This window comes from Solea solea, chromosome 2, assembly GCF_958295425.1.
Source record: "Solea solea chromosome 2, fSolSol10.1, whole genome shotgun sequence".
NCBI lineage: Eukaryota > Metazoa > Chordata > Actinopteri > Pleuronectiformes > Soleidae > Solea > Solea solea.
Genome location: NC_081135.1, coordinates 1,166,700 through 1,191,289, shown reverse-complemented (window position 1 = coordinate 1,191,289; position 24,590 = coordinate 1,166,700). Strand labels below are relative to the sequence as shown.

The window sequence follows — 24,590 nt, the reverse complement described above, 5'->3', positions numbered from 1 at the left end:
CCATAAAAACACTCAACATTAATTATATTTTCCATTTTTACTAGTTTAACTTTTTAGCCAGTGAGAGTTCTGGTCATGAAAACAAACTATTCATTTATTATTAAGTATTTAAACCCTTTAAATGATCAGTGTGGTGATAAAAACATCATTTTTGAATCACTGCAGCAGCAGATTAGAAAAACATGGCAGAGGTGAATCTTTACACAAAACCAAACCGTGATCTTTGACGTGAAAGCACGAGGTTTTGTTTTGCAGAGTTTTATTTATAAAAACAGAAGGAGCCACGTGTTCTAGTTTCAGAGCAGACTGTGACATGAGCCAGGACAACACACACACGACATGAACCTGAACCTCTGTCTCTCACTGTTCAAAAATAAAACTGGACTTGTTTTTCCTTTCTGTGGGCGTCGCCTTATAAAAGCTAAATAATAATAAAACAAAGGAGCAATGCTACATATATTATAATGTCATGGTGAAATGTTAGCTTACATGCAGCCGTTATGCTGATTATGTTAGAATCTATAAAACGTCACATAGTGATTTTCAAAATAAAGGTGAAATAAATTCAAAGTGCAAAAACTGAGACTGAAGAATGTTTGGCTCTGAACTTCCTGGCTCCTGGACATCATGTCCTCCACATACGTCCACATTTTAAAGGGACAATTAAGGTTTTTTTTTTTTAATACGGAGAACCAGCCTGAGACAAAGAAGAAAGATTTAAGCCAATTAACAAAAGATACAATGAATAAAATCTACATCAGTTTAAGTCTTAAGAACATGTTTCATGTCTTTATCTCACTGTGAGACAGACTTTAACAACAGGAAACTGAAGTTTGTAAACCACTCACTCTCCCACACCAAAGCCCATAGAGAAAATCACTGATTTTAACATCACACACACAGGAGTTGTTGAGCCACTGCTGCCTCGTGACTTTGTGTTACTGAAGTGAATCTGAACAAAAAAATGTAAAGGCTGAATTTGACAAAATAAGACATTAGAACTTAGTGATGGAGGCAGCAGTGGATCAACGGCTCCTGTGTGTGTGTGATGTTAAAATCACTGATTTTCTCTATGGGCTTTGGTGTGGGAGAGTGAGTGGTTTACAAACTTGAGTTTCCTGTTGGAAAAGTCCGTCTAACAGTGAGATAAAGACGTGAACATGTTCTTAAGAGGTGTCTCAGTACCTCATACGACCACACTTTAAAAAAAATAACCCAAACTAACCCTTTAAACAAATCCTGTGATTGTGTGAAGAATAATCATGTGTCAATGTTTTTAACCCCTCAAAACAGAGTGAACCTGAACGCCCCACAGGCCTGAGATTAATGAATCCCCCCCCCCCCCCCCCTTGTTCACCGTGCAGTGATCCTTCAAAATAAAACCACTTCCACCTACTGAGTGTGCACAAACACACACACACACACACACACACACACACACATAGAACAGTGCTGGCTTCAAACATAAGGCCTCATACCATTAAAAATTATTAACACTGGCTCCGGAAGGAAAAGGCAGATCACGCTTTTGTTTTTGTCTGGTTCTCACCCCATCCTTCTGCCGACAGGTGCATGCTGGGACCTGTAGGTGAGGTCATGCAGGCAGCAGGAAACACCAGACACACAACAGTTAAAAGTGGCCTGATGTTTGCTGTGTGGTCAGACTGAGCCTGGCAGGAAATGACCTCACGTGTCGCGGGGTCGACTCACACGGTTTATTACAGAACACCACTGTCAGAGCTGCACTGAAGTCTGGACATAAACACTAATGTTCACGTCTTTATCTCACTGTCAGACAGACTTTTTCAACAGGAAACTCAAGTTTGTAAAGCACTCACTCTCCCACACCAAAGCCCAGAGAGGAAACTGTCGATTTAACATCACACACACACACACACACACAGGAGTTGTTGATCCACTGCTGCCTCCATCACTCACTTCAAATGTCTTATTTTGTCACTTTGGGGTATGAACTTGTTTGTTCAGATTGACCTCAGTGACCCAAAGTGACCACACGAGGCAGCAGTGGGGTTTGGTGTGGGAGAGTGAGTGGTTTACAAACTTCAGTTTCTTGTACAAAAGTTAGTCTAAAGTGCCAACTATGATCCAGAACTTGTTCAAACCACACTTTAAAAACCTGTACCATCACTTTAAGACTCTGGATGCTCATTCTTTCCTCCCTTCTTTTCTTCTTCTTCTTTCATAAACAAACAAAATACAGAAACCCTTTCTCTTCATCGCTCTGCTCCGCTGCTCCTCCTCTTCCTCTCTTTAACACTTCCTCAAACACCTTGAACCACATCCATGTTGCTTCTCTACTGAACCTGAACCTGAACCTGAACATCCAGAGCCTGACAGGAGAACTACAGAGAGATGGTTATAAACGTGTGCAGGAGGGAGCTAAGGCCTTAACATGAGCACACACACACACCGCGGAGTCACTAAAACAGTCACTTTAGCTCAATTGTGCTTTAAAATTCAGTCACTAAAAGCAGGGATTGGTTAAATCAGAGTCTCTGTCTCTTCAAAGGCAGAGAAGGAGGAGAAATGAGGACTGTCTTCCTCCTCCTCCTCCTCTTCTTCAGTGCTTGGTTGAACTCGATGGAACATGAGAGACTGAGGCGAAGTGTCGCCGCCGCTCTTTAAGGTTTCCCCACGCAGGTGGAGGCAGCGCCAGGGAGGTGGGGTGAGGAGGAGGAGGAGGATGAAGATGACGAGGGTTAGCTTTAGCAGCTGATTTCCCGGCGCGGGCCCCGATCATGGCGGGCAGACTCTGGTTGCGTCTCAGTCCGTCTAACAGACTCCCTCCACCCGCCGACACAAACGTGGCAGAATCCTGCCGCGGCTCTGAAGCGTGAAGAACCTTCGCGAAGCCGAGCCGCCGCAGCCTCTCCACCAGGCCCACGCTGCTCACCAGCTCGGGCCGGGACGCCGTTTCCTGGGAGGGGCTCGGAAGGTCGGGGTGAGGGGCGCGGCCCAGATTTAAGCCGTAAACGTCCTGGAGGAAAAGCTCCGCAGGCCGCGACGCCAGGAAATTGTCGGCCGGGTGCTGCCGTGACTCGGCGGGGACAGGAGAGGGCGCGGGAGAGTGGGAGGGTGAGTTTGGGGGCGTGTTCGGAAGGAAGCGGAAGAGCGGCTGTCTGGACGTGGTTTTGGGAGATGGAGGCGGAGTGTCGGTGGACACCTGTGCAGATATGCCTCTCTCCAGCACCAGCTTAGCCAGGCTGCTGGTGGGAGCCGCGGGGCGACGAGGAGGGAAGGAGTCGCCCAGACTGAGTCTGCAGGGAGTGACGGGCGTGCTGGGCCCCGTCCTCATGGAACTGGGAGTGTGCACGAGGAGAGACGACTGAGAACTGAGAAGCACACACAGAGAAACTGTTTTTACACCTCAGTGACATCACAGCAGGAAACACTATTCAACACAAGAGTCAGTCTATTAAATCCATGTCAACACAAATATCATTTATTTTCACTTTTTCACTGAATATTTTTACAGGAAACTGAAGTTTGTAAACCACTCACTCTCCCACACCAAAGCCCACAGAGAAAATCAGTGATTTTAGCTCACAGGGACACAGGAGCTGCTGGTCTACTGCTGCCTCATGTGGTCACTTTGTGTCACTGAGGTAAATCTGAACAAAGGATTTCAAACACTGAAGTGACAAAATAAGACATTTGAACGTCATGATGGAGGCAGCAGTGGATCAACAACTCCTGTGTACTGTGATGTTAAAATCACTGATTTTCTCTGTGGACTTTGGTGTGGGAGAGTGAGTGCTTTACAAACTTCAGTCTAACACTGAGATAAAGACGTGAACATGTGACGTAGACATCACAGACTTAATAAAACAACTCGCAGCGTGCCAAGAACACACTGAAAAAGGGGCGGGGCTTTTTTATTGAGAGTGACTGACCTCGCGGTGACCTGTGTGATGTCACTGGGGTGCAGGATGCGGCAGGTGGTGAAGGTGTAGGTGGAGGAGGTGGAGCTGTGACACTTTCCTGGATTTGGGACTGAATACAAAAAACAAAGCAGGTCAAAAAAGAATCGTAAAACAACAACAACAAGTTTAACGCTCAGCGTTCACAGTTTACCAGAGGACGAGGCTGTTGTCGTCACTGAGGTCATGTGACTCTGTGCTTGGACCACTGTTGCAGAGGTTCTTGGAATGGTCAGACACGACTGGCTGGACGTCACAGTGACAGGAAGTGCAGGTGACACGGAGGGTGATGTCACGAGAGGAGACACCGAGTGCTTCCTGTCCTTCCTTTCCTCTGGTGTGGATGTGTAGTGCACTTTGAAAGTGATCCCGCCTTCCTCCTCTTCTTCATCCTCCTCTTCCTTGCCGCGTTCCGCTGCTCCCTTCTCCAGCATGCCGCTGCATCCGTGCTCCTCGCCCTCCTCGTCCTCCTCCATGTCAGAGAGGCGGTACGTGACGTCCTGAGTCAGCGGGCGGAAACCCTTCGTCACCACGCCTGGGTGTGGGTCCAGGATGGTGGCCAGGTGTGGTTTGGCGAGCTGCTGCCAGTGATGGAGCGTCAGTGAGCCTGAAACACACAAACACACACACACACACACACACAGGTGGATGAGATTCATTTAAAGTAACAGTTCCATCACTTTACTGAAAACATGGCCGTCAAAAACAGATTTTATCCACTTTACAAAAAACTCACTGACTAAAATACACATAGACTTAACTTTAAGAATGTTTTTGTTGCTTTTAACCATCATTAAACAATCTTTTCCAACAGGAAAGTGAAGTTTGTATCACTTTTGAAAGCTGCTCACTGCACCCACACCAAAGCCCATAGAGAAAATCATTGATTTTAACATCACACACACACACACACACACACACACACACACACACACACACACACACACACACACACACACACACACACACACACACACACACACACACGAGTTGTTGATCCACTGCTGCCTCCATCACAAGTTCACATGTCTTATTTTTTAAAATTTGGCAATTGAAATATTTCATTTAGACTTAAACTCAGTGACACAAAGTGACCACACGAGGCAGCAGTAGACCAGCAGCTCCTGTGTGTGTGTGTGATGTTAAAATCACTGATTTTCTCTCTGGGCTTTGGTGTGGGAGAGTGAGTGATTTACAAACTTCAGTTTCCTGTTCTAACAGTGAGATAAAGACGTGAACATGTTCTTAAGATATCATAGACTTAAACTGGAGGTCCTGAGACATCACATCAAACCTCATCTGAACAAGGCGACGGCGACGGATGACAGGACGCACAAACCTTCCATGGGTTTGACGATCTGAAGCTTCTCAGGGAGGAAGGTCCTAAAAGCGCTGGAGGTGATGGAGAGCTCCGACAGGTTAGAGAAGGAGGAGAAGACACTGCCCATGGGTGAGCTGCAGCAGCTGCTGCCTCCTCCCTCCACCTCCGCTCCTCCTGCCAGAGTCTGCAGCTTCTTCTCTCGCTCTGCTTGGAAGAACTGTCGCTCGGAGAGGAAGTTCTGCCGCCGCAGTGACAGGTGGTGAAGAGCTCTGTTCAGGTCGTTTCCACCGGGACAGCCGGGCTGACCCATCCTCTCCTCGTCCCTGCACGCAGAGACATGGTTAATGAGGTGTCCAAACGTCTCCCTCACACAGGAGGACATCAGCGTGTGTGTGTGTGTGTGTCTTACCTCTGAGTGGACAGGAAGGGCTGTGACGTCATCACTAAAGAGCTCTGACCTGAGCCGGGGATAGGAGGCGTGGCAGAACCCGCCCGTGAGGACGAGGCGTTGATGGAGCGGACTGTTTGGAAGACTTTCTTCTGGGATATTCTGCAAGAAGAAGATGGAGAAGATCAAAAAAAACGAGGTCTGGAACAAACACCGTCCATGTGTGCTGTGTCCGCTCACATCTCACCTTTGGTCCTGAAAGGCTGTTTCTTCTTCTACACTCAGTTCTCTCCTCATGGTTCCCTCGATCTCTGCTGCCAGAGAATCCTGCAAACACACACACACGTAGTCTTTTTATTTACTTTTTAAGTCCAGGGTGTGTGTGTGTGTGTGTGTGTGTGTGTGTGTGTGTGTGTGTGTGATTCTTACCATGGGGTAGAGGCCGTAGGACAGGTGTCGTCTCAGTCCAGCAGAGGGAGTGTTTTTACTGCGGAGCTCTTTAATCTCCTCCTGAGACTCGTGCAGCATCTCCACACACTCCATGTTTCTCTCTGCCAGCTCGTCCAGCTGACACACACACACAGAGACATTGACCTTGTGTATTTATTAGTGAATAACCACCTGACACCATGAATCACTGTGTTCTCTTTACCACTGAATGAGCCTTAAATGAGCAGTGTCTTAATTGATCTGTCCCCAGTGTTTTTTTTTTTTACCACTGTTGCCTAGCGACAGAGCTGCTAATGGAAGCAGTATAGACCTCTAACAGCACGTAACGTAACATGTAATCAAAAGAATCAGATTCTAAGGCCACGAGCGTGGCTCTATTCAGTGAAACTGAAGCCTGTAACTGTGGATATGCTGGTAACGGTTTGACCCTTTGTTGCTTAGGGAAGGAAGGAAGGAAGGGGGAGGAGCCTCTGACACATGTTTCTACAGTTGCGCAGACTGAATAATTATTATTTGGTGTGTGTTGTTGTGTGCTGGTACCTCAGCGGTGAGTTGTCTTTGAGCATCTTTAGACGCCTGCAGGTGAATCCTCAGCTCCTCTTTCTCTAAAGCCAACTACAGAGACACAACACACCACATGATGATACACTCTCTAAATGATCTGAATCACAGGTTAACACACACACACACACACACACACACACTCCTCACCTCTTTGACTCTGTGCTGCAGCTCGACGATCTGTGAGAGCAGCTGAGCGATTTCCTCCTGGTGTCTGTGCAGCTCCTCGTTCTTCTGAGACAACTCGTCTGTCAGAGAAATCATCTGACTGTTGGACTCACCTGCTCACACACACACACACACACACACGTTAAAAACAGCCCTCCACATTGATGAAGTGTGTGTGTGTGTGAGACTCACGCAGCTCTTTGACACAGTCGCTGACGAGCTGCTGCTCCTTCTCCTCGTACGTGATGGTGTCTCTCTTGAGCTGACAGGCCTGCAGCACCAACACACAGTCACAGTCATTTAATCATCATCTACATGAATGATTTAAGCACTGAAACTCACAAAAAAACACTTTGATTTCCAAACAGAAACATGTACAAAGTATTTCTTAACATTAAGTTACTTTGACTGTGATGATTGAAAAGGACGTTGAAATGATAGATTTGGGTTTTCTTCTGCAAAAAGAATTATTCTGGCTTTTGTTTGTAACTCACTTGAACAGAATCAGTGGTGAGTTGACGAGCAGAAATAAATCGAGAGTTTACAACCGTTTTCACGCTCTAATCCTGCATCACTCCCTGTTTTCCTCCTGTTCCACTCTGTAAAAACCCTCGTACCTCAGACCTCAGCGTCTGGTTCTCGTCCTCCAGCTCCTGCAGTTTGCTCTGCAGCGACTCCAGCTGGCTGAGAGCGACGGCAGGAGTCATGGTGGCGCCGCACCCCGGCGTCTTGCGCTGCTGCAGGGGCGTGGACACGCTGGAGTCGGTCTCGCTCTCCTCCGTGGCGCTGGCCACCATCCGCAGTAACTCGTCCTTCTTACTGAGCTCATGCTGCAGCTGATGAACCTGCAGTCAGGAGAGAGAGAGAGAGAGTCGTGTGAGACAGATGATTTAGTGAGGCGGTGTTCCACAGGGATCCAATGTAGGGCCATTACCTTTTTTAAGTTATATGCAAATGTCCACTGTTTTTTTATTTAAAATAATTAGAATACTTGTTTATGTTGCTTTTAAATGTACTTCACTCCAGTATCTCATGTATGACTCACTTGACTCTTTCCTTCTTTGTTTGTAAATAAGTTAAAATAAGTTAAGTCAGTACTTAATTTGACTTACTGCTGTCATGGTTACAGCAGCAAAGACAGTCAAGATAAAGGTAATAAATAATATTTTCACACCTATGAATGTTTAATATATAAAAATATGGACCATTAAGATATTAAAAAGTAGAGTCAAATATAAAATATACAGTATGAGCTTGATATTTACATGAAATATTGCACTTATATACAATATTTGAATATTTAATGCATAATATTCTTAAGTTAAGTGTAATTTGTGATATAGAACATGTGAAGTGACCTGGTCGAGAGCCTGACTGAGCTGCTCCTCCACGGCTTCGTTGCGCTCCTGTAGCAGGTGGTTTCTCTGCAGCAGCGACTGACCGATCCGAGCCGCCAGCTCCAAGTCTCTGTCCCGCTGTCCAACCAGAAGACAGGACACTCAGGGTCAAACAGACGAGCAGACACTGCTGCTGCTGCTGCTGCTGCGTGTGTGGACACTCTTACCTCAGCCAGAAGGTGCGACACCACTTCAATGTCATTGTACGTCTTTGTCATCTGCTCCACATGGTCAGAACTGAGGACTGTTCAGAGAACACACTTTACTTTAGGAGACACACACACACACACACACACACACATACACACACACACAAATGTTCTGACCACAAACAACAGCATCAGCAGGTACATTTAAATGTCCTGGCGTTGTGGTTGCTTCAGGTCAGGAGGTCATGAAGAGTGTGGAGACGAGACGATGTGATCACACATCACCGTAAACATCACTGACAATAACATGAAGTCTTCATATGTTCTGTGAGTGACTTACTCACCAACATACAGTCCTAGTGATTCATGTTGAGCTGGGGAGGGAGCTGCATATTTCCACTCATTTTGTTTCTCATTTTAAAATGTTGACCAAAAAAAATGTGGCTCCATAGCAACATGTTTTTATGACATGGCTACATTTTATAGCACAATATTGATTTTTTTTTGTGATAACATAACATTTTGTACCTATTTTGGGTAATTAAAGTAATTTTTTTAAACATCATTAACATGTTTTTGTAAATTTACAACAGTCACTAAGATTTTTGGGAAAATCCACATTGATTCTTGTAACTTATGTAACATTTTGTGATAACATAACATTATGTGGCTTTTTGGTAACAAAACTAAGGCTTTTAAACATAAGTAACATGTTTTTAACAACATTTTAATGACATTTTGTAGCTTGTTTTGGTAAAGGAAGTAATGTTTTTAAACGTTTAAGATTTTTGTAACTTTAGTAACATATTTTTGAAACAACATAACATTTTAAACAGTAACATGTTTTTATACAGTTCTTTGGCACATTGACACTTTTTTGGTAAGATCAGTAATTCTTTGCAACATTAGTAGCACGTTTTTGTAAAGTTGCAACATTCTGTCACTTAGTTTTGGTCACGTTTTGTTTCCTGCATCTGAATGTTTTCAGAAAATGTGCACAAATAATCAAATGAAGGTAGAAACCAGAGTCTCCACAATCTCATGAATTGGACTGATTGGAGTCAGGACAAGGAATTTACACATCGTCCCGTCTCACAGTCTCACACACACACACACACACAGAGCTACAGGCCGTCTACAGAGACAGTAGAAGTCTGCTCTCGTCTACATGCAACAAACATCACAGAGAGTTTCCAGGACCAAAGCCCGTCTCCAACTCTGGAGCTGAGTGAAGGGGTGGCAGAGCAGAAGAGGAGAGGAAGGAAGGAGAGATCAGTAGATAGATAGATACCTTTGGAGAGGCTCTGAGAGCCGGGGTGGGAATAAGAGGAGGACTCCAAAGAAAGGTACGCTAAAGACAAACAGAAGAGAGAGAGAACAAGACGAGATGATCAGACAGATTTAGGAGTAAAGACAGAATTAAAGCAGAGAGTGGAAGCAGAAGCTGGAGTAAATCAACTCGACTTCGCTGTGTCACAGAAACTACGTCGGTTAGTTCAGAGCTGCTCTGTGCACCTGTGTGGGTGTTGCCGGTGCCAGACTCCGCCCACTTCCACCTGTTTGAAGAGAAGCAGCATCTCTAATGACTGCAGCATCAGTGTGGACTGAGAGCAGCATGAACGCCTGCTGTGACCACTGATAAAAAATAATAATGAATCCATCCGTTTACATTTGTATGAAACAAGTTAGTTTTTACTTAACAACAGATGATTTTCTTTGTCTGAACGCTTTTCATTGGGTAAGTTCCACATTTATAATTAAATACATGTACTTTACAGCTGCTCAGATAATCACAGAGCCACAGTGACCTCACACCCCCAACAATCAGCTGTTATAAATAACCACAGGAAGGCACACACACACACACATTTGATATCTGCAGTTACTGTGCCACGCACGCACGCACGCACGCACGCACGCACGCACGCACGCACGCACGCACGCACGCACGCACGCGTGTCCCCGCCAGCTAAAATCACTGATTTTCTCTATGGACTTCAGTGTGGTGTAAGAATTAATTATTACAAAAGCAAGTTAACATACTTTAAAAATTCTGCTTAATGTGAAAGACAAAAATTGTTAAAAGTTAAATCTGAACCAAGAAAAACACACACACACACACACTTTTTAGAATCACTTACATGTCTGTATGTGTTGGACATGAAAGCACATGAGCTTCTATGTAGAGTATATAAAGTGTTTAAATCCATTTTAAACGTTTACTCAATTGATTCAGAGTAATTCCACAGTAGCCGTACACATGCACATGGCAAATAATAATTTAATCTTTAATTTGTTTCATATTAAATTACAGAATTATGCTAAAAAAACTACATTTCCTGGGCTATTTGCTGACAAACATAGTCACAGATTGGTTGTCTAAATATGCATTTCTTCTCTTACAGTATGTGAGTGAGTGAGTGAGTGAGTGAGTGAGTGAGTGTGTGTGTGAGGACGAGCAGAGGACACGTGCATTTTAACATTCCACGTCTCTGCGACGACATCAGCTGCTAATAATAGAGCGCGCTTGATTTGACGCAGCACAAGTGGAAGAGGCAGAAACATGAAAGTGTAACTCAGAAACAGCTTCCAAAGCTTCTGTCGCTGCAGCAGTTTCTAAAGACAAGTTAATGTCGGTCAAACGTGAACAGAGTGAAGACAGAATGTCTTCTTAAAAGAAAAACCAGGTTGGATTGAATGAAACGGCACGTGTGTGACAGGAAGTGAGCGCTCCGGCTGCATTCCACAACATGTTTGAATGTCAACACACAACGGCACTGATTCACAGTCTCCCCGTCTGACCTTGAAGACACTGCTGAAGCTGCAGCGTCTCACATTTCAGCGTCTCAGAGGATAAACGAGCCGTGCAGACGCCTCCACTCACCTTCCACTGCGAAAACATCATACACCTCCTCACTGTGGATGTTTGAAACTGGCATTTTCCTCCTCTCTGCTCTGCTGTCTACAGGCCATCCACACTCACTCCTCCTCCTCCTGTCAGCCTTTGTCCCGTGACTGAGGATTTGAACTCAACTCTGACTCACTCACTCACTCACTGACTGACTGACTGACTGCACCTCCCTCTCTCCTCTCACACACACACACACAATAACAGCCTGTGTCCACAGTAAATCCATGAGTGTGTGTGTGTGTGTGTGTGACATGAATCCCAAACACACCATCTGCTCAGTCATGTGTCCACTCTTCACTCACAATGTCATAACATAAAGAAGACAGTCACTCACTCATGTAGCGGAAGGTCTCCTCTGCCAGCAGGGGCGAGATGGCGCTGTTGTTGGGGGCGGGGCCTTCGTCTGGAGAGCAGCTGGGCGAAACCACCCAGTCCTGACTGTCTGACAGGTACATGGAGCCGACCGAGCCAGAACCCGCGGAGCTGGAGGCGTAACGTCTCCCACTGCTGCTGCCGAGACCCTCATCTGAGACAGGAGGACACACACGGACATTAAATACAATTAATTATTATTTTAAGCATGTGTCGATGAAACTTAAGCTTATTTTTAGTTGTTAAGTGAACACATTATATCTAATTATTTTAACTGACTTTTTAACATTAATTCAGCGATTCCCCAGTGTGGGCCACAGCCACCTGGTGGGCTGTGGAGGTACTGCAGGCAAGCATGTGAGAGATAAATGTAAACAAAGCAGAAAATGGGTTGGGGGTTTTTTTTTATGATTATTTTCAGCTTCAAATCATTTGTACAATATTTAGAATTGATAACAGTTGATCTTACTTCACATTTGTAAGTCGAAGTAACTTTAAATTATGGCTGACATACATTACTATACATTACTTCCCATCTTTATGCTAAGCTAAGCTAAGCGACTGATACAACCGTTCTTGTTCTTCCTTTTAAAATGTAGCACGCACCCACAATGCAACCTGGCAGCTGACATTTGAGTGTGAATTATGGCTGTGTTATGCTCGATGAGACGGTGCGTCTGCTGCTGAATACATGCCAGCAGTGTTGTTGTTTATGTTTGCACTGTTTGTGCTTGTTTATTGATGCACTTCTCCTGAAAGAGTAAAGTTACGGAAAACAAAGCAACATCATTTTCATAATTTAGGGACATGGTGAGCAGTTATCGTCTGCTATGTTTACACATCCTGACAGAAGACAGAAACACGAACATTCACCCTGTGATGTGTTACTGTGTTGTAAAATGTAAGACAAAGAGAGTGGGTTCCACTCCACAGGTCTGATCACCGCACCTGTTTTAACACCACGCCCACGAAACTCACCCCTTTCACTTTCATCACATTAGCTCCTTCTGGAGACACAAAAGCCTTCATTCGAAAATTAAACATCTTTTTTTTTTTTTAAACAGGTAAGCAACCGTGATCCAAATAAATCACAATATAAATCAAGAGCAAACTTGTTCATAATGTAGTGACTAAATGAACTCTAAGAGACGTTTGGTAAATGACACTTCATTTGATGCATGTTATTTTAAACATATACACAAATCTTCACTAAAAGGGTGGGAAAACTAACCAAACAGTTTGGTCATGAGAGAACCGCTGCTCTAGAACACAATGTAGATGAGAAGAGAAAAATGTCCTTCCACTTGAACTGGAGACAGACGGAGACTAAGTGTACATCGCAGACACAACAAAAACAAACGTTTGTACCTGTCTCCGTGCTTGACTCCTTCTTCTCCACCGCCCGCGGCTTGACTTCAAACATGTCCTCGCAGTGGGAGGAGCTTCTCCTCTCACAACCACACAGCTGGACGGTTAGATGGCAGCTGCTATGGTCCTGACATCATGTTGTGTTCCTGCGCTGATGTGTGGTGACCACACACGCACACACACACACACACACACACGCCTTTTACCTGCAAAAAAAGCAGAGCAGAAATTAGAAATATTCTGTATTCCTAGTTTTCTCAGAGTGGTGATCGTGGTGACCCACTGCTCTGCATGTTCCCTGCTCCAACACACCTGAATCAAATGATCCGCTGGACATCGACCTCTGCAAAAATCTGTTAGTGTCCTGATAACAATGCATTTATTTGAGTCAGGTGTGTTAGAGCAGAACCAGGATTAAGAAACCCTGCTGTAATCTGTTCACTTCCTGGTTAATCATTGGTTAATTTTGTTGTTATTGAATTGTAAACAGTTTTCTCCTTCCCTCTGAGTGAGTGACATATAAACTACATATCAACCTACTGATGGACACTTATTCATTATTAATCTAAATTTCTGTGCATCAGTCGAATCGTAAAATCTCAAGAAGCTTTCTGGAGTCTGGTGCTTTTCTTTTTCCATTTCCTTTCAATGTGACACTTCACTGTACACGTTTTCAGAGGAATGACACAGAGGCCGCCCACTTCCTGTAGCTTGTCTCCATGGAGACCGTTCCAGAATGAGACAGGATGTTCTGTCTTTTCGAGAAGTGGAAACATTATTATTGACCTTGTGCTGTATCACACCGTGATGCACTGATTCCAAGAGGGTCCGGGGGGTCCAAGAAGAGTTTCCAGATCAATAATGAGTGGAATATAACATGAATAATTAATGACTTTTCATTCTGTAACCTGAAATAGTACAAATATTACTTTCTATGTGAACAACTGTTCCAAAAGGGAAAAGTAAAAGCGGTCCTGGTGAGGATTGAGGATTTTTTTTAGGTTTAAGAAACACTGATCAGACATTATTTAAACATTTTATGAACCAAACAACAAACCCAATAATCCAGAAGATATTTACACTTTGACTTCCCATGATGCATCCTGCTCTGCCTGCCTGATATACACCCACATCTGTCCTCTCTGGCGTGTTACACACACACTCTGTGGGCTTTAAAATAAATAATCTGTGTTGTTATTAAACAAGGTCGTGTGTAAACATGTCTGTGCTAAGACAAAAGACCTTGAACAACATTCAGCTTCTGCTTACATCATAGTGAAACTGAAGCTGGAGATTAATGGATGATCATGATGATGATGCTCCACCTTCCTCGTTTACCATTGACAACATCATTCACATTAGACATCAGAGCAAGTCTATACACAAAAATGATCACATATATTATTGAAAGGTGCACACATTCTGCACCCATATATCTGTCACATAAATGCTGCTATGTATGTCGTGACTCATCTCATCTGAGTCACAGACAGAGTCACAGTCAGGAATCGTCCTGAGGACAGCTACCATTTTAGAAACTGTGTCTGAAACATAAACAGACACCATCGGGACACATTTACTGACTCACTAACTGTTTCATTATTTCATTATTATTACATTAATCAGCAGTTTATAGCGTCAGCGTTTATGTTGACCAATTAAAAAATAACATCTTTAATCAAACTGTAAAGCCATAGTAGATCATAAAGAGGGGTACAAATCTAAATGTTGACATTTGTCATGCTGGATTTACACCTCCTGTTGACTACTTCATTGAATAAAAATATTTATTTGTAAAAATCAAATTCTTCTTGTGTGGTCTGTTTCCCTATTCGGGGATATTACATTATATGTTTATATTATATATAATATATAGATATAATGCTTATGATATATTCAGTAGATTTCAGATTATGTCTGTAATGCTATACATGTGTGCAACTATAATTTAAAATCGTACTTCTTACGTAACATATAACATACAACATATTACTTTTGGTCTAATACACTGTGATATAACACAACACAATATTTAACACAAAATACGCTACGTGCGCTAACGCTAGCCGTGTATCCAACATTTGCCTAAAGGTGCAAGTGAGAAGCTAAGCTAGCTAACAATGTATAAACGATATAAACGAACTCTTTCATTATTTTATGAGATATAATTTGGATGAGTTGTGTTTTTTGTGTCATGATAAGCGTTAAAGCTTTTACGGGGGAGGAGGGGAAGGAGGAGGAGGAGGAGGAGGAAGATGACAGCTTCTCTGCTTCCGTTAGCATCTAAAGTGTTAGCCTCGCTCACGCGACGACCAACGCAGTTGTTGATTAAAAACAATACAGGTGATTTATAATCGAAAATCTTACCCTATATCGATATATATCCACAGCATGAGGAGAACATGCGGAGACTAGTGTCCAGCAGCAGGCCTGGACAAGACGGAACCCCGAGTGTGACAAAAGCCTGTGGCATTACGGAAGCGCCCCTGCGTAAAGGAAGTGACACATAACACAAGAAAATAAGACAACTTAGATGAGATGTGCAACGTGCGCAAAACAAGACAGTGAATACTTGAAAGAAATGTAAATCAATTATACGCCTTATTACGCAAAATCTTGGTATATAACAATGACTAAATTCAAAATCATGTCGTTTTCACAGGAAGTAATCAAAAGCCGAAGTCAGTGGCTCTTACTTTGAAAGCCCAGGTTGAAAGGAAGTAGTTCGATAGAAAGTCCAGTTAAATAGAAAAGGATATGTGATTGAAGCTACACAGTATAGGAGCAAATGATAGTTTACACTGCTATAAGCAAACATAAAACGTTATATTTTACTACTAAATGAAAGATATCATAAACATATGTATTTGTCTGATAAGAATAACTAATAAAACAAAATGTAAAAACAAAACGCGTATCGTTCCTATAAAAAATAATCAGCCAAAACTAGATGTAACGTAATTATTTTATTTAAAAAAACTGCCGTGAATTGTTTAAACAGGAAGTGGTCATACTTCGCACATGCGCAGTACAAATCGGGTAGTGACAGCAGCCCCGCTTCCCCCCGATGCTAACGGCGTCGGGCTTAGCTGCTGCGGGAGCGTCATGGCGGTGCACCGGGGACCCTCCAACAAATGGCTCTTCTCCCGGGAGCAGCTAGACAACACGCCGTCCCGACGCTGCGGGATTGAGGCGGACAAAGAGCTGTCGTACCGCCAGCAGGCCGCCAACCTCATCCAGGACATGGGCCAGAGACTCAACGTGTATCCTTTATGAAGCAAGGAGGAGGAGGAGGAGGCTAGCTGCGGTTAGCGTTAGCTCGCAATAGCGGCTCTCGTTACACTTAGTTTTTTGTACTCTTTAAACATATGGGTGTGATGAGTGTGTTTGTTATATGAAGCGCTCGCACATACACCGACACACACACACACACACACATGCACTTGATCTGTTCTCATAGCGTATTTATTAGCCGTTAGCTGCGCTGGGGCCTGCTAGCTGCTGTTAGCTGCTGTTAGCTGCTGTTAGCTGAGCCGTTGTTTTGTCTATTGTTAGCTTTCATCAAAGTCTACAACGACACCGGCGATCGGAGATAACCGATACCGGCGTCACGCTTCAATTTAAAGTCATTACTCCACTTTATGTCGATCATTGCACTGTTCGATCAACATTAGTGACCGATGTTTCGCTGGTAGTTATTTAACAGGACACACGTTTTGCTAACTAACTCCATGCTAATTCACCAAGCGTTTCTCGTAGCTCTTTGTCATTTAATCTTATTGTATAATAACACCACTAACATAATATACGTTAAAACCTAACAGACAGTACAATACATCATATACAATATAATATACAGAGTCGTAAATGGGCTACTGTTAAAAGCAGAAAATGATGGCACAAAAACATTACATCATGATATAAATGGTTTAAATTTGAGTCAAAGCCAGTATTACGGTTGAGAAGAATATAACACTATGCTATAATATCGATTCTGCTTTGTTCATGTCGATGAATTATGCCACACATACAAGGAGAAGATGATAAAAACATCAGAGAACCAGAAGCGATTTTTGTTTAAATAGTCTTAAACGAATGTATAGACATGATAGGGTCTATATAGTCTATTTAATCACATTACTTATGTAAGAATAGTGTTTAAGCCAAAATGAGTTGTCGTCTTGTCTGTTAAGTAACGATCTGTGTTGGCTCCATAAATAGCCATGTTACACACCTTCATTACAGTATACAATACTGCAGTGCTCCTCAAACATTTTAAACCAACTACCACCGGAGAAAATATTGATCTCTCTCAATAACGCCATGTTAAAATAGACAGTCAGTCAAAGTCAGCTGCAGACTTCTCCCAGGAGGCTAGTCTCTTCCTCTCCCTCTTCCTCACATACACTTCACACTGTTGTAGTGAAATTAGATTCAGATGGAGCGAGAGATAAGGTGACTAAATATTATTATTCGTTTCATTTTCTATGCACTTTGGTCAAAATTCCTCAGCTCCACTCTGATTACATGCCCTGCTGTATACAGTAGAACAGTATCTCGTGTACCACTGGTGGTGCACTTACCACAGTTTGAGAACCATGGCAATACATTATTTACCAATGTTAGACACTTGTTTACAACAGCGAGTTTTGTGGCTCATAAGGTGAGGAATTTCAACCTTTTAATATCATAATAATCAATTTTGTTCATGACGCTGTTGGCAGTCAATAGTAAGACTCATTTTGAGTAATTACCTGAATATTACCACATTGTTACTGTACTGAAATATAAAGTGCTACCAGATGAGTCTTGGAGGGCTGCAACTGATTATTTTCATAATCGGTTAATCTGCCAAGTAATCACTTGGTCTGTAAAATGCCAGAAAATATTGATTAGTGTTTCTCAAACCAAAACGATTCAGTTTTAAAGATTTCTTCGTCACATGAAGCAAAGAAACAAGAAAATATTCAGTCGAAAAATCACAGAAACGTGTTCTAATTCTTAATAAAAACACTCAAACTGATTTAATCGATGATCAAAATGGCAAATGATTCAGAATCAAGTGAGGGAATTGATCAATTTAAGGTTTGTTAAAATCAATTCAGTCTTAAGTGTCCACGGGTGTGGCATTTTAAATTTAAAAACATTGCAATAAACTGATGATGGTATTTATGAATGAATTGCTCTGTAGCTCCTTCCCGAGGACAGTTGATGAGATATATATATATATATATATATATATATACACATACATACACACACACACACTGATTTATACAGATTATGTTCACATGTTCTCTCCTAATGATTTTACTGCTCATATTTAGAATTCAGAACATCATGTGTTTGTCCACACATTTAAAGTGTAAACGCGTTGAACGAGGCGTGCTGATCGGACACGAGCGCTGTTTTGATTGTTTTGTTTTCAGCCTTAACTGTGACCTCAGCTCTCAACTCATCATCAACACTGCTATAGTTTATATGCACAGGTTTTATATGATCCACTCCTTCAGCAAATTCCATAGGAATGTAAGTAGCACGGCAGCATTCTGAGACTGGCTGTGTTATTACTGCTGGAGACAGTGGTTGTGAGAGTTTGTTTTTGTTCTCAGGTCATTTCACAGACCACGCTGTTCCTGGCAGCTAAAGTTGAAGAGCAACCCAGGAAGCTGGAGCACGTCATTAAAATCGCCCACGCCTGCATTAACCCGCAAGATCCCGCGCTCGACACCAAGAGCAACGTGAGTGAGGAAATGACGAGGACGCGGCTATTTATACTAGTGTTAGGGTGTTTTTACTTAAGCAGAGAGAGAGAGAGAGAAAAATATGCACTGTAACTGGTCATTTTGAAGGATTTGTGTATTTTGAGTTGTTTGAAGCAAATGTGAAACCGTGTCATTTTTTTCCCAGACATTCCTGCAGCTGTCACAGGAGCTGGTAGCACTGGAAACCATCGTGCTTCAAACACTGGGTGAATATACGGTTTTGTCTTTGTGAAAAATACTCATAATCAACTGATTATGATAAATTATTATCAGGATAAATTGTATGTGTGAGTGATGTGATTGTGCTGCAGAAAACATTGTGATTCTATTGCTTTTATTTTATTTCCTGTGTGTGAATGTGAGCGCAGGTGGTTTGATCTCTGTCCTCCTCTGTGTTGATTTCAGGTTTTGAAATAACAATTGATCATCCTCACACTGATGTTGTGAAATGTTCCCAGCTAGTGAGAGGTACGACAAGTTATTTTCTGTTTTTTATTCTAAAGAACATTTTAGATGTTAATATTATTATTTTTTTACCATGTTTCTGATCATTTGAATCAAGCTTTTCATCTCTAAATTGTTAGGAACTACACTGACTAAAGGGATGGTTCAGGTTTTTGGATTTACAAATAAATGACATTTAGTCACAATAATTAAAAAACATCATTGATAATAAAATCTATACCAGCTAAAGTCTATGATAACTTAATATGTTCATGTCTTTAGCTCACTTTATCTCACTCTCCCACACCAAACCCCATAGAGAAAATCAGTGATTTTAGCTGGTGGGGACACAGGAGCTGCTGGTCTACTGCTGCCTCGTGTGGTCACTTTGTGTCACTGTTTGAAATCCTTTGTTCAGATTTAAAACGCTGAAGTGACAAAATAAGACATTTGATCTCAGTGATGGAGGCAGCAGTGGATCAGCAGCTCCTGTGTCACTGCTGTGTTTAAATCACTGATTTTCTCTATGGGCTTTGGTGTGGGAGAGTGAGTGGTTTACAAACGTCTGTCTAACAGTGAGATAAAGACGTGAACGTGTTCTTGAGACATCGTAGACTCGCTGACGGCCATGTTTTGTGTCTCACCTCATTCAACAACACTTCAAAAACTTAAACTATCCCTTTTTTTAAATTTACATGAATGTGACTTCAATTAGCACTAAAATCAATGTTTTTCCTTCTTTCTGCAGCAAGCAAGGATTTGGCACAGACTTCCTATTTCATGGCTACCAACAGGTTATTATCCTGTTCCCATTCCTGCACTGTAATGGCACACTATAGCTTCCTGTCCTGCAGGGTCACCCTTCCTGTGTCCAACGCCCTGTTTGCACCCGGGTCCTGGGAACCCCCTCCCTCTGTGTCTGTGTGTGTGTGTGTGTGTGTGCGTGTTTGTGTGTGTGTGTGGTGGGGGGGGTGGCGGCAGTACCGGCCCGGCTGCAGTGTGCGGTGTATTGTACAAGGGCTCAGTGTTGGCACACAGAGGGAGTGTAGTGGTGCTGTCTACCTCTCACGGTTGTTTGGTACGGAGTGCATATGTCTAAAAACACTCAAATGGTAGCCTGAATATAGATTGCCACTAAAGATTCTTAAACTTATAGAGCTTTTTGGTAAGTATAGTTTTACAGTTCTTTATAAAACATTACATTTTTGCACTTTCCCCCCCCCACACCCCCAGAAGATCTAACAGTGACTCAGCAAACTGAGAATGAATTTAGTGGAGGATTTTCTTTTTAAATGAATATTTCATTAACACTTTGTCGTTTATAGCATTTTTTTTCTAAAGCTACCGTGAATTTAGGCAAAAACAAAACTCCTACAAAACCTCCAGACCAGGCCACGACACACAAATGTACCTGTTTAGCTTTGAGGCCGATGACTGTACTTGAATTAGAGAAAACAGTGTAGTAAACTTAAACGTGAAGAGTTAAAAGGTTGTTTTGTCTGTGCTGTGTTTTCTTGTCTCCTGCAGTTTGCACCTCACCACCTTCTGCCTGCAGTACAGACCCACAGTGGTGGCGTGTGTCTGCATCCATCTGGCCTGTAAGTGGTCCAACTGGGAGATTCCTGTGTCCACAGATGGCAAACACTGGTGGGAGTACGTGGACGGCACAGTGACGCTGCAGCTGCTGGACGGTGAGAGAATCCTGAGCTGTAAAAAAGACAAAAGCATGCATCATATCGTCTGACACATTATCAACAATGATCTTACTGCATGTATCATGGCTGCCAGTGAGGAAAAACTGTTTATAGCCACATTACAAAAGACTCACTGAATCAAATCTATGCCAGATTAAGTCTATGAACATGTTTCACGTCTTTATCTCACCGTTGGACACACTTTTCTAATGGTGGGAACTGAAGTTTATAAACCACTCACTCTCCCACACCAAACCTCAGAGTCACAGTGACACAGGAGCTGCTGGGCTACTGCTGCCTCGTGTGGTCACTTTGTGTCACTAGATTAAATTAGAACAAAGGGTTTCAAATGCTGAATTCACAAAATAACACATTTAAACTTGCTGGTTGAGGCAGCAGTGGATCAACAACTCCTGTGTGCTGTGATGTTAAAATCACTGGTTTTCTCTGTGGGCTTTGGTGTGGGAGAGTGAGTGTTTATAAAGCAACACAAATCACATTTTCCACACACACGTGCGCATGCTTCAGATTGATATTGCTGCTTAAAATGTGCAGCACATTAATTACACTGACATTTAGTGGTGAAAACATGTCAGTCTAATGAATGAGCCGATTGTTTCTAAGCAGCAATGAAGACCACACTTTCAAACCTGAATTCACATTTAAATGATATCATGTAAAATAAAAATGAATGGATCTCACCTAACACGAGTGGTGTGGCTGTTCTCAGAGCTCACGCACGAGTTTCTTCAGATCCTGGAGAAGACACCCAGCAGATTGAAGAGGATAAGAAACTGGAGGGTATGTCTTCCACACGGGTCACATGTCCACTCACGTTGACCTTTGATTGGTTGAGTCATGGAGTATTTTGTGTTTCAGGCGATTCAAGCAGCAAAGAAGCCAAAGACGGACGGCTCGGGCATGGACAGTGCCTACCAGGGAACGTCTTTAGACGGTCTGCCCGGTGTCGGCAACTCTTTCTTCCCCTCATCAGACTCTTCGGACATGCCCTTACTGAACCACATCGCCGCCTCGTACGCCTCCTACCAGCCGCTGGGTGACCCGTTCTCCCAGCCTCCTCTCTCAGACTTCACTGTGGTCAAACACGAACACAAAGCTGCGGGCGGTGGCGGCGGCGGCTCTGGTAGCAAACAGCAGCAGCAGCAGCAGCAGCAGCTCGGAGCCAAAGTCTCGCACAAAGTCTTGACTTTGGAAAAGTACAGAGAGAAACACGCGGTGGACGTGACTTTGCAGAACGGCGTGAAGGAGGAGCCCGGCGCCGAAATGTACACGCCTCCTCCCGCTGTCTCCACCCACCACCACAAGAAACGCTCGCAGCCGCAGCAGGGCGACGGCAGGAGAGAGAAGTCCAGCTCCAAAAAGTCTCGCCTGCCTCCTTCCCTCGCCGAGAACGGCTCCGCCACGAGCGAGGAGCTCAAGATGAGAATCAAAGTGTCGTCGGATCGACGCGGCGGTTCTGAACAGGGCGGCAAGGACAAGCACAAAGAGCACGGCGGCCACCGCCACGCCAAACACGGACACTCGTATTCCCTGAGCGGGAACAGCAGAGCGACGATAGACGGCACCGCCCTGTCCATACGACCTCCCGCCGGCCTCTGCGCGGACGGCGGCTCGTCCGGCTCGTCCCGCAAGAGGCCGCACTCTGACGCCAACAACCATCACCACCACCACCACCACCCGACCAAGAGCAGCAGGAGCTCCAAAGGAAGTCACTATCCCTCAGAGGGAGGCCCGAGGATGATGGAGCACCACGGCCACGACGGAACCAACGGCGCGCTGACGGCCAACGGCCAACACACGGACTACAAAGACACTTTCGACATGCTGGACTCTTTACTAAGTGCCCAAGGAATGAGCTTGTAACCTCGGAGTCGCAGCGTGCGTCCAGAATAAAAAGGTATTATCATGTTCAATAGAATTTTAAAAAAAGGAAGATGAAAAAAAAGATTTTATTTGTCTTAAGTTATCTGAATTATGCGTCGCCACCCCCCCTCCCCCCCCCCCGCCGTCGTGTCCACACACTGACCGCCGACGATTCTCGTAGAATGCGACGCGCGCGCGGGCTCGTTCGCTACTAGCTTGCAAACAAAAAGGAACCATGCGATGTTTCAAAGAGGGCGGCTGGAGTTTTAAAAACATTTTAACGCGAGCTAATGATTTTTTTTTTTTAAAACGTGCATGTTTTCGGTCACAAAAGGGACGACATGGCTAGTGTTCGCAGCTGCTGTGACAGTTTACAGTTATTATATTATTATTATTATTATTATTTTGTATGTTAAGACATTATGTTCCACTAAGAATCTCAGGTCTTGAACTTTTTTGATATGAGAACGAATCTTCCTCTGTTTGGGTTTGTGTCTGTGGAGACGCAGCGAGCGTTTGTCTGCACCAGAAAAACACGGTCTGCTTATTTTTCAAAAACAAGAGAAACTGAAATGTGAGATTCCATTTGCTGTCTTATTCGCTGTCTTTATTGGGGGAACTGCACCTGAACTCGGCGTGCGGACTCATTATCGAGCTACAGACGGAGTTTACGTTACATCTGCTGTGAAAGTGCATTTCAAAATGTTTTTAAAACAAAAAAAAAAACGGCTAAAAATGCAAAAGGGCCTCGTGATTGTACCTCGTCAATCGCTCTTCAAATATACTACATGTGATAAGAAACTATGAAATGAAACCATGTAAATAAGGAGAATGACTGTTCGTGCGTTCAGTGTCATGAGATCTAAAGCAGACTGTACTCATCAACATATCCTGGATGTGTGTGTGTGTGTACTGGGAGCCCAAATAAAGGTGTAAACGTGATTTTTACACACCTCCAGTGTCTCGTTTGAATCTTGTGTTGTATGAGGACTCACGGTATTATTGACCTGTGTTTTCTTTAGATTGTGACGTATACTTCTGTCTTGATTGGGTTCAACTGTGAGATTTTAAAGAAACCGATAATACTAATGTTCCAAAGATGTTGAGATTAGAGCTGCAACTAACGAGTATTTTCATATTCCAGTCATCGTTTGGTTCATAAAATGTTGATCAGTGTTTGTCAAACATGGAAATGATGATGTTCTCCCTCCACAAACCAAAAGGATTCAGTTTTTTATGGTTTCTTTGTTTTATGGAGCAAAGAAACCAGAAGCTGAAAAATCACTCATTCTTTAGAAAACACTCAAACCCAATAATGGATTATCAAAACAGTTGACGATTCATTTAGTGATCGATTAATGGTTTCAGCCCTATGTTACAAAAACATTTGTTGTTGAATTAACAGAGAAATGAGGCTACAAAAACATTATGAAAACGTTTTTGTTGCATTAAGGTCACAAAATAAAAATAAAAAATTCTTTCTGATGCAAAAATGGCCTCGCCTCGGCAAAGTTGTGTTTCCACTAGCATCGTACCTGGTTCTTTTTTTAATATGTGCTCTGGTGAGGTTCCAAGTGCGCTGAGTAGATACTATGTGTGACGCGGTCAGACTCAGACTGCCGATCTGTGCCCAACTGTGGATCACTTACAAAGACTTAACTATCCTAAAAACATGGGTCAATCTCCAACAACTACCAGGGAAATGTCTCAAATCTCAATATATAACAGGAGTTTTACCACAGTTTCATGCAGCCGCGCAGTGATGACTCCGCCCACG

General features: G+C 43.3%; 2 protein-coding genes across 5 annotated transcripts; one reads left to right on the top strand and one right to left on the bottom strand.

Moving 5' to 3' along the window:
* Positions 1 to 192: 192 nt before the first annotated feature.
* trak2 (trafficking protein, kinesin binding 2) lies at positions 193 to 15,549 on the bottom strand. 3 transcript variants are annotated; one of them, XM_058622555.1, is made up of 17 exons: positions 15,394 to 15,549; positions 13,027 to 13,232; positions 11,621 to 11,812; positions 9,667 to 9,726; positions 8,394 to 8,470; positions 8,188 to 8,304; positions 7,447 to 7,674; positions 7,022 to 7,100; positions 6,812 to 6,942; positions 6,641 to 6,715; positions 6,080 to 6,217; positions 5,898 to 5,977; positions 5,672 to 5,812; positions 5,281 to 5,585; positions 4,096 to 4,548; positions 3,915 to 4,014; positions 193 to 3,353 (listed from the first exon to the last, which is right to left on the bottom strand). In XM_058622555.1, the coding sequence occupies exons 2-17, from the start codon at positions 13,079 to 13,081 to the stop codon at positions 2,582 to 2,584; spliced, it is 3,003 nt and encodes a 1,000-aa protein (XP_058478538.1). In that variant the 5' UTR covers positions 13,082 to 13,232; positions 15,394 to 15,549; the 3' UTR covers positions 193 to 2,581. The 3 variants fall into 3 exon arrangements, with proteins under 3 accessions (XP_058478538.1, XP_058478539.1, XP_058478540.1); XM_058622556.1 differs by lacking the exon at positions 9,667 to 9,726; XM_058622557.1 differs by lacking the exons at positions 9,667 to 9,726; positions 13,027 to 13,232; positions 15,394 to 15,549 and adding an exon at positions 9,891 to 9,931 and having other exon boundaries at positions 11,621 to 11,738.
* Positions 15,550 to 16,047: 498 nt separating this feature from the next.
* Positions 16,048 to 23,766, top strand: ccnt2b (cyclin T2b). 2 transcript variants are annotated; one of them, XM_058622558.1, is made up of 9 exons: positions 16,054 to 16,289; positions 18,474 to 18,555; positions 18,639 to 18,767; positions 18,937 to 18,997; positions 19,197 to 19,259; positions 19,984 to 20,029; positions 20,763 to 20,926; positions 21,660 to 21,730; positions 21,809 to 23,766. In XM_058622558.1, exons 1-9 carry the CDS (start codon positions 16,132 to 16,134, stop codon positions 22,811 to 22,813), a joined length of 1,779 nt encoding a protein of 592 aa, XP_058478541.1. In that variant the 5' UTR covers positions 16,054 to 16,131; the 3' UTR covers positions 22,814 to 23,766. The 2 variants fall into 2 exon arrangements, with proteins under 2 accessions (XP_058478542.1, XP_058478541.1); XM_058622559.1 differs by lacking the exons at positions 21,660 to 21,730; positions 21,809 to 23,766 and having other exon boundaries at positions 16,048 to 16,289; positions 19,984 to 20,400; positions 20,763 to 20,893.
* The last annotated feature ends 824 nt before the right edge of the window (positions 23,767 to 24,590 follow it).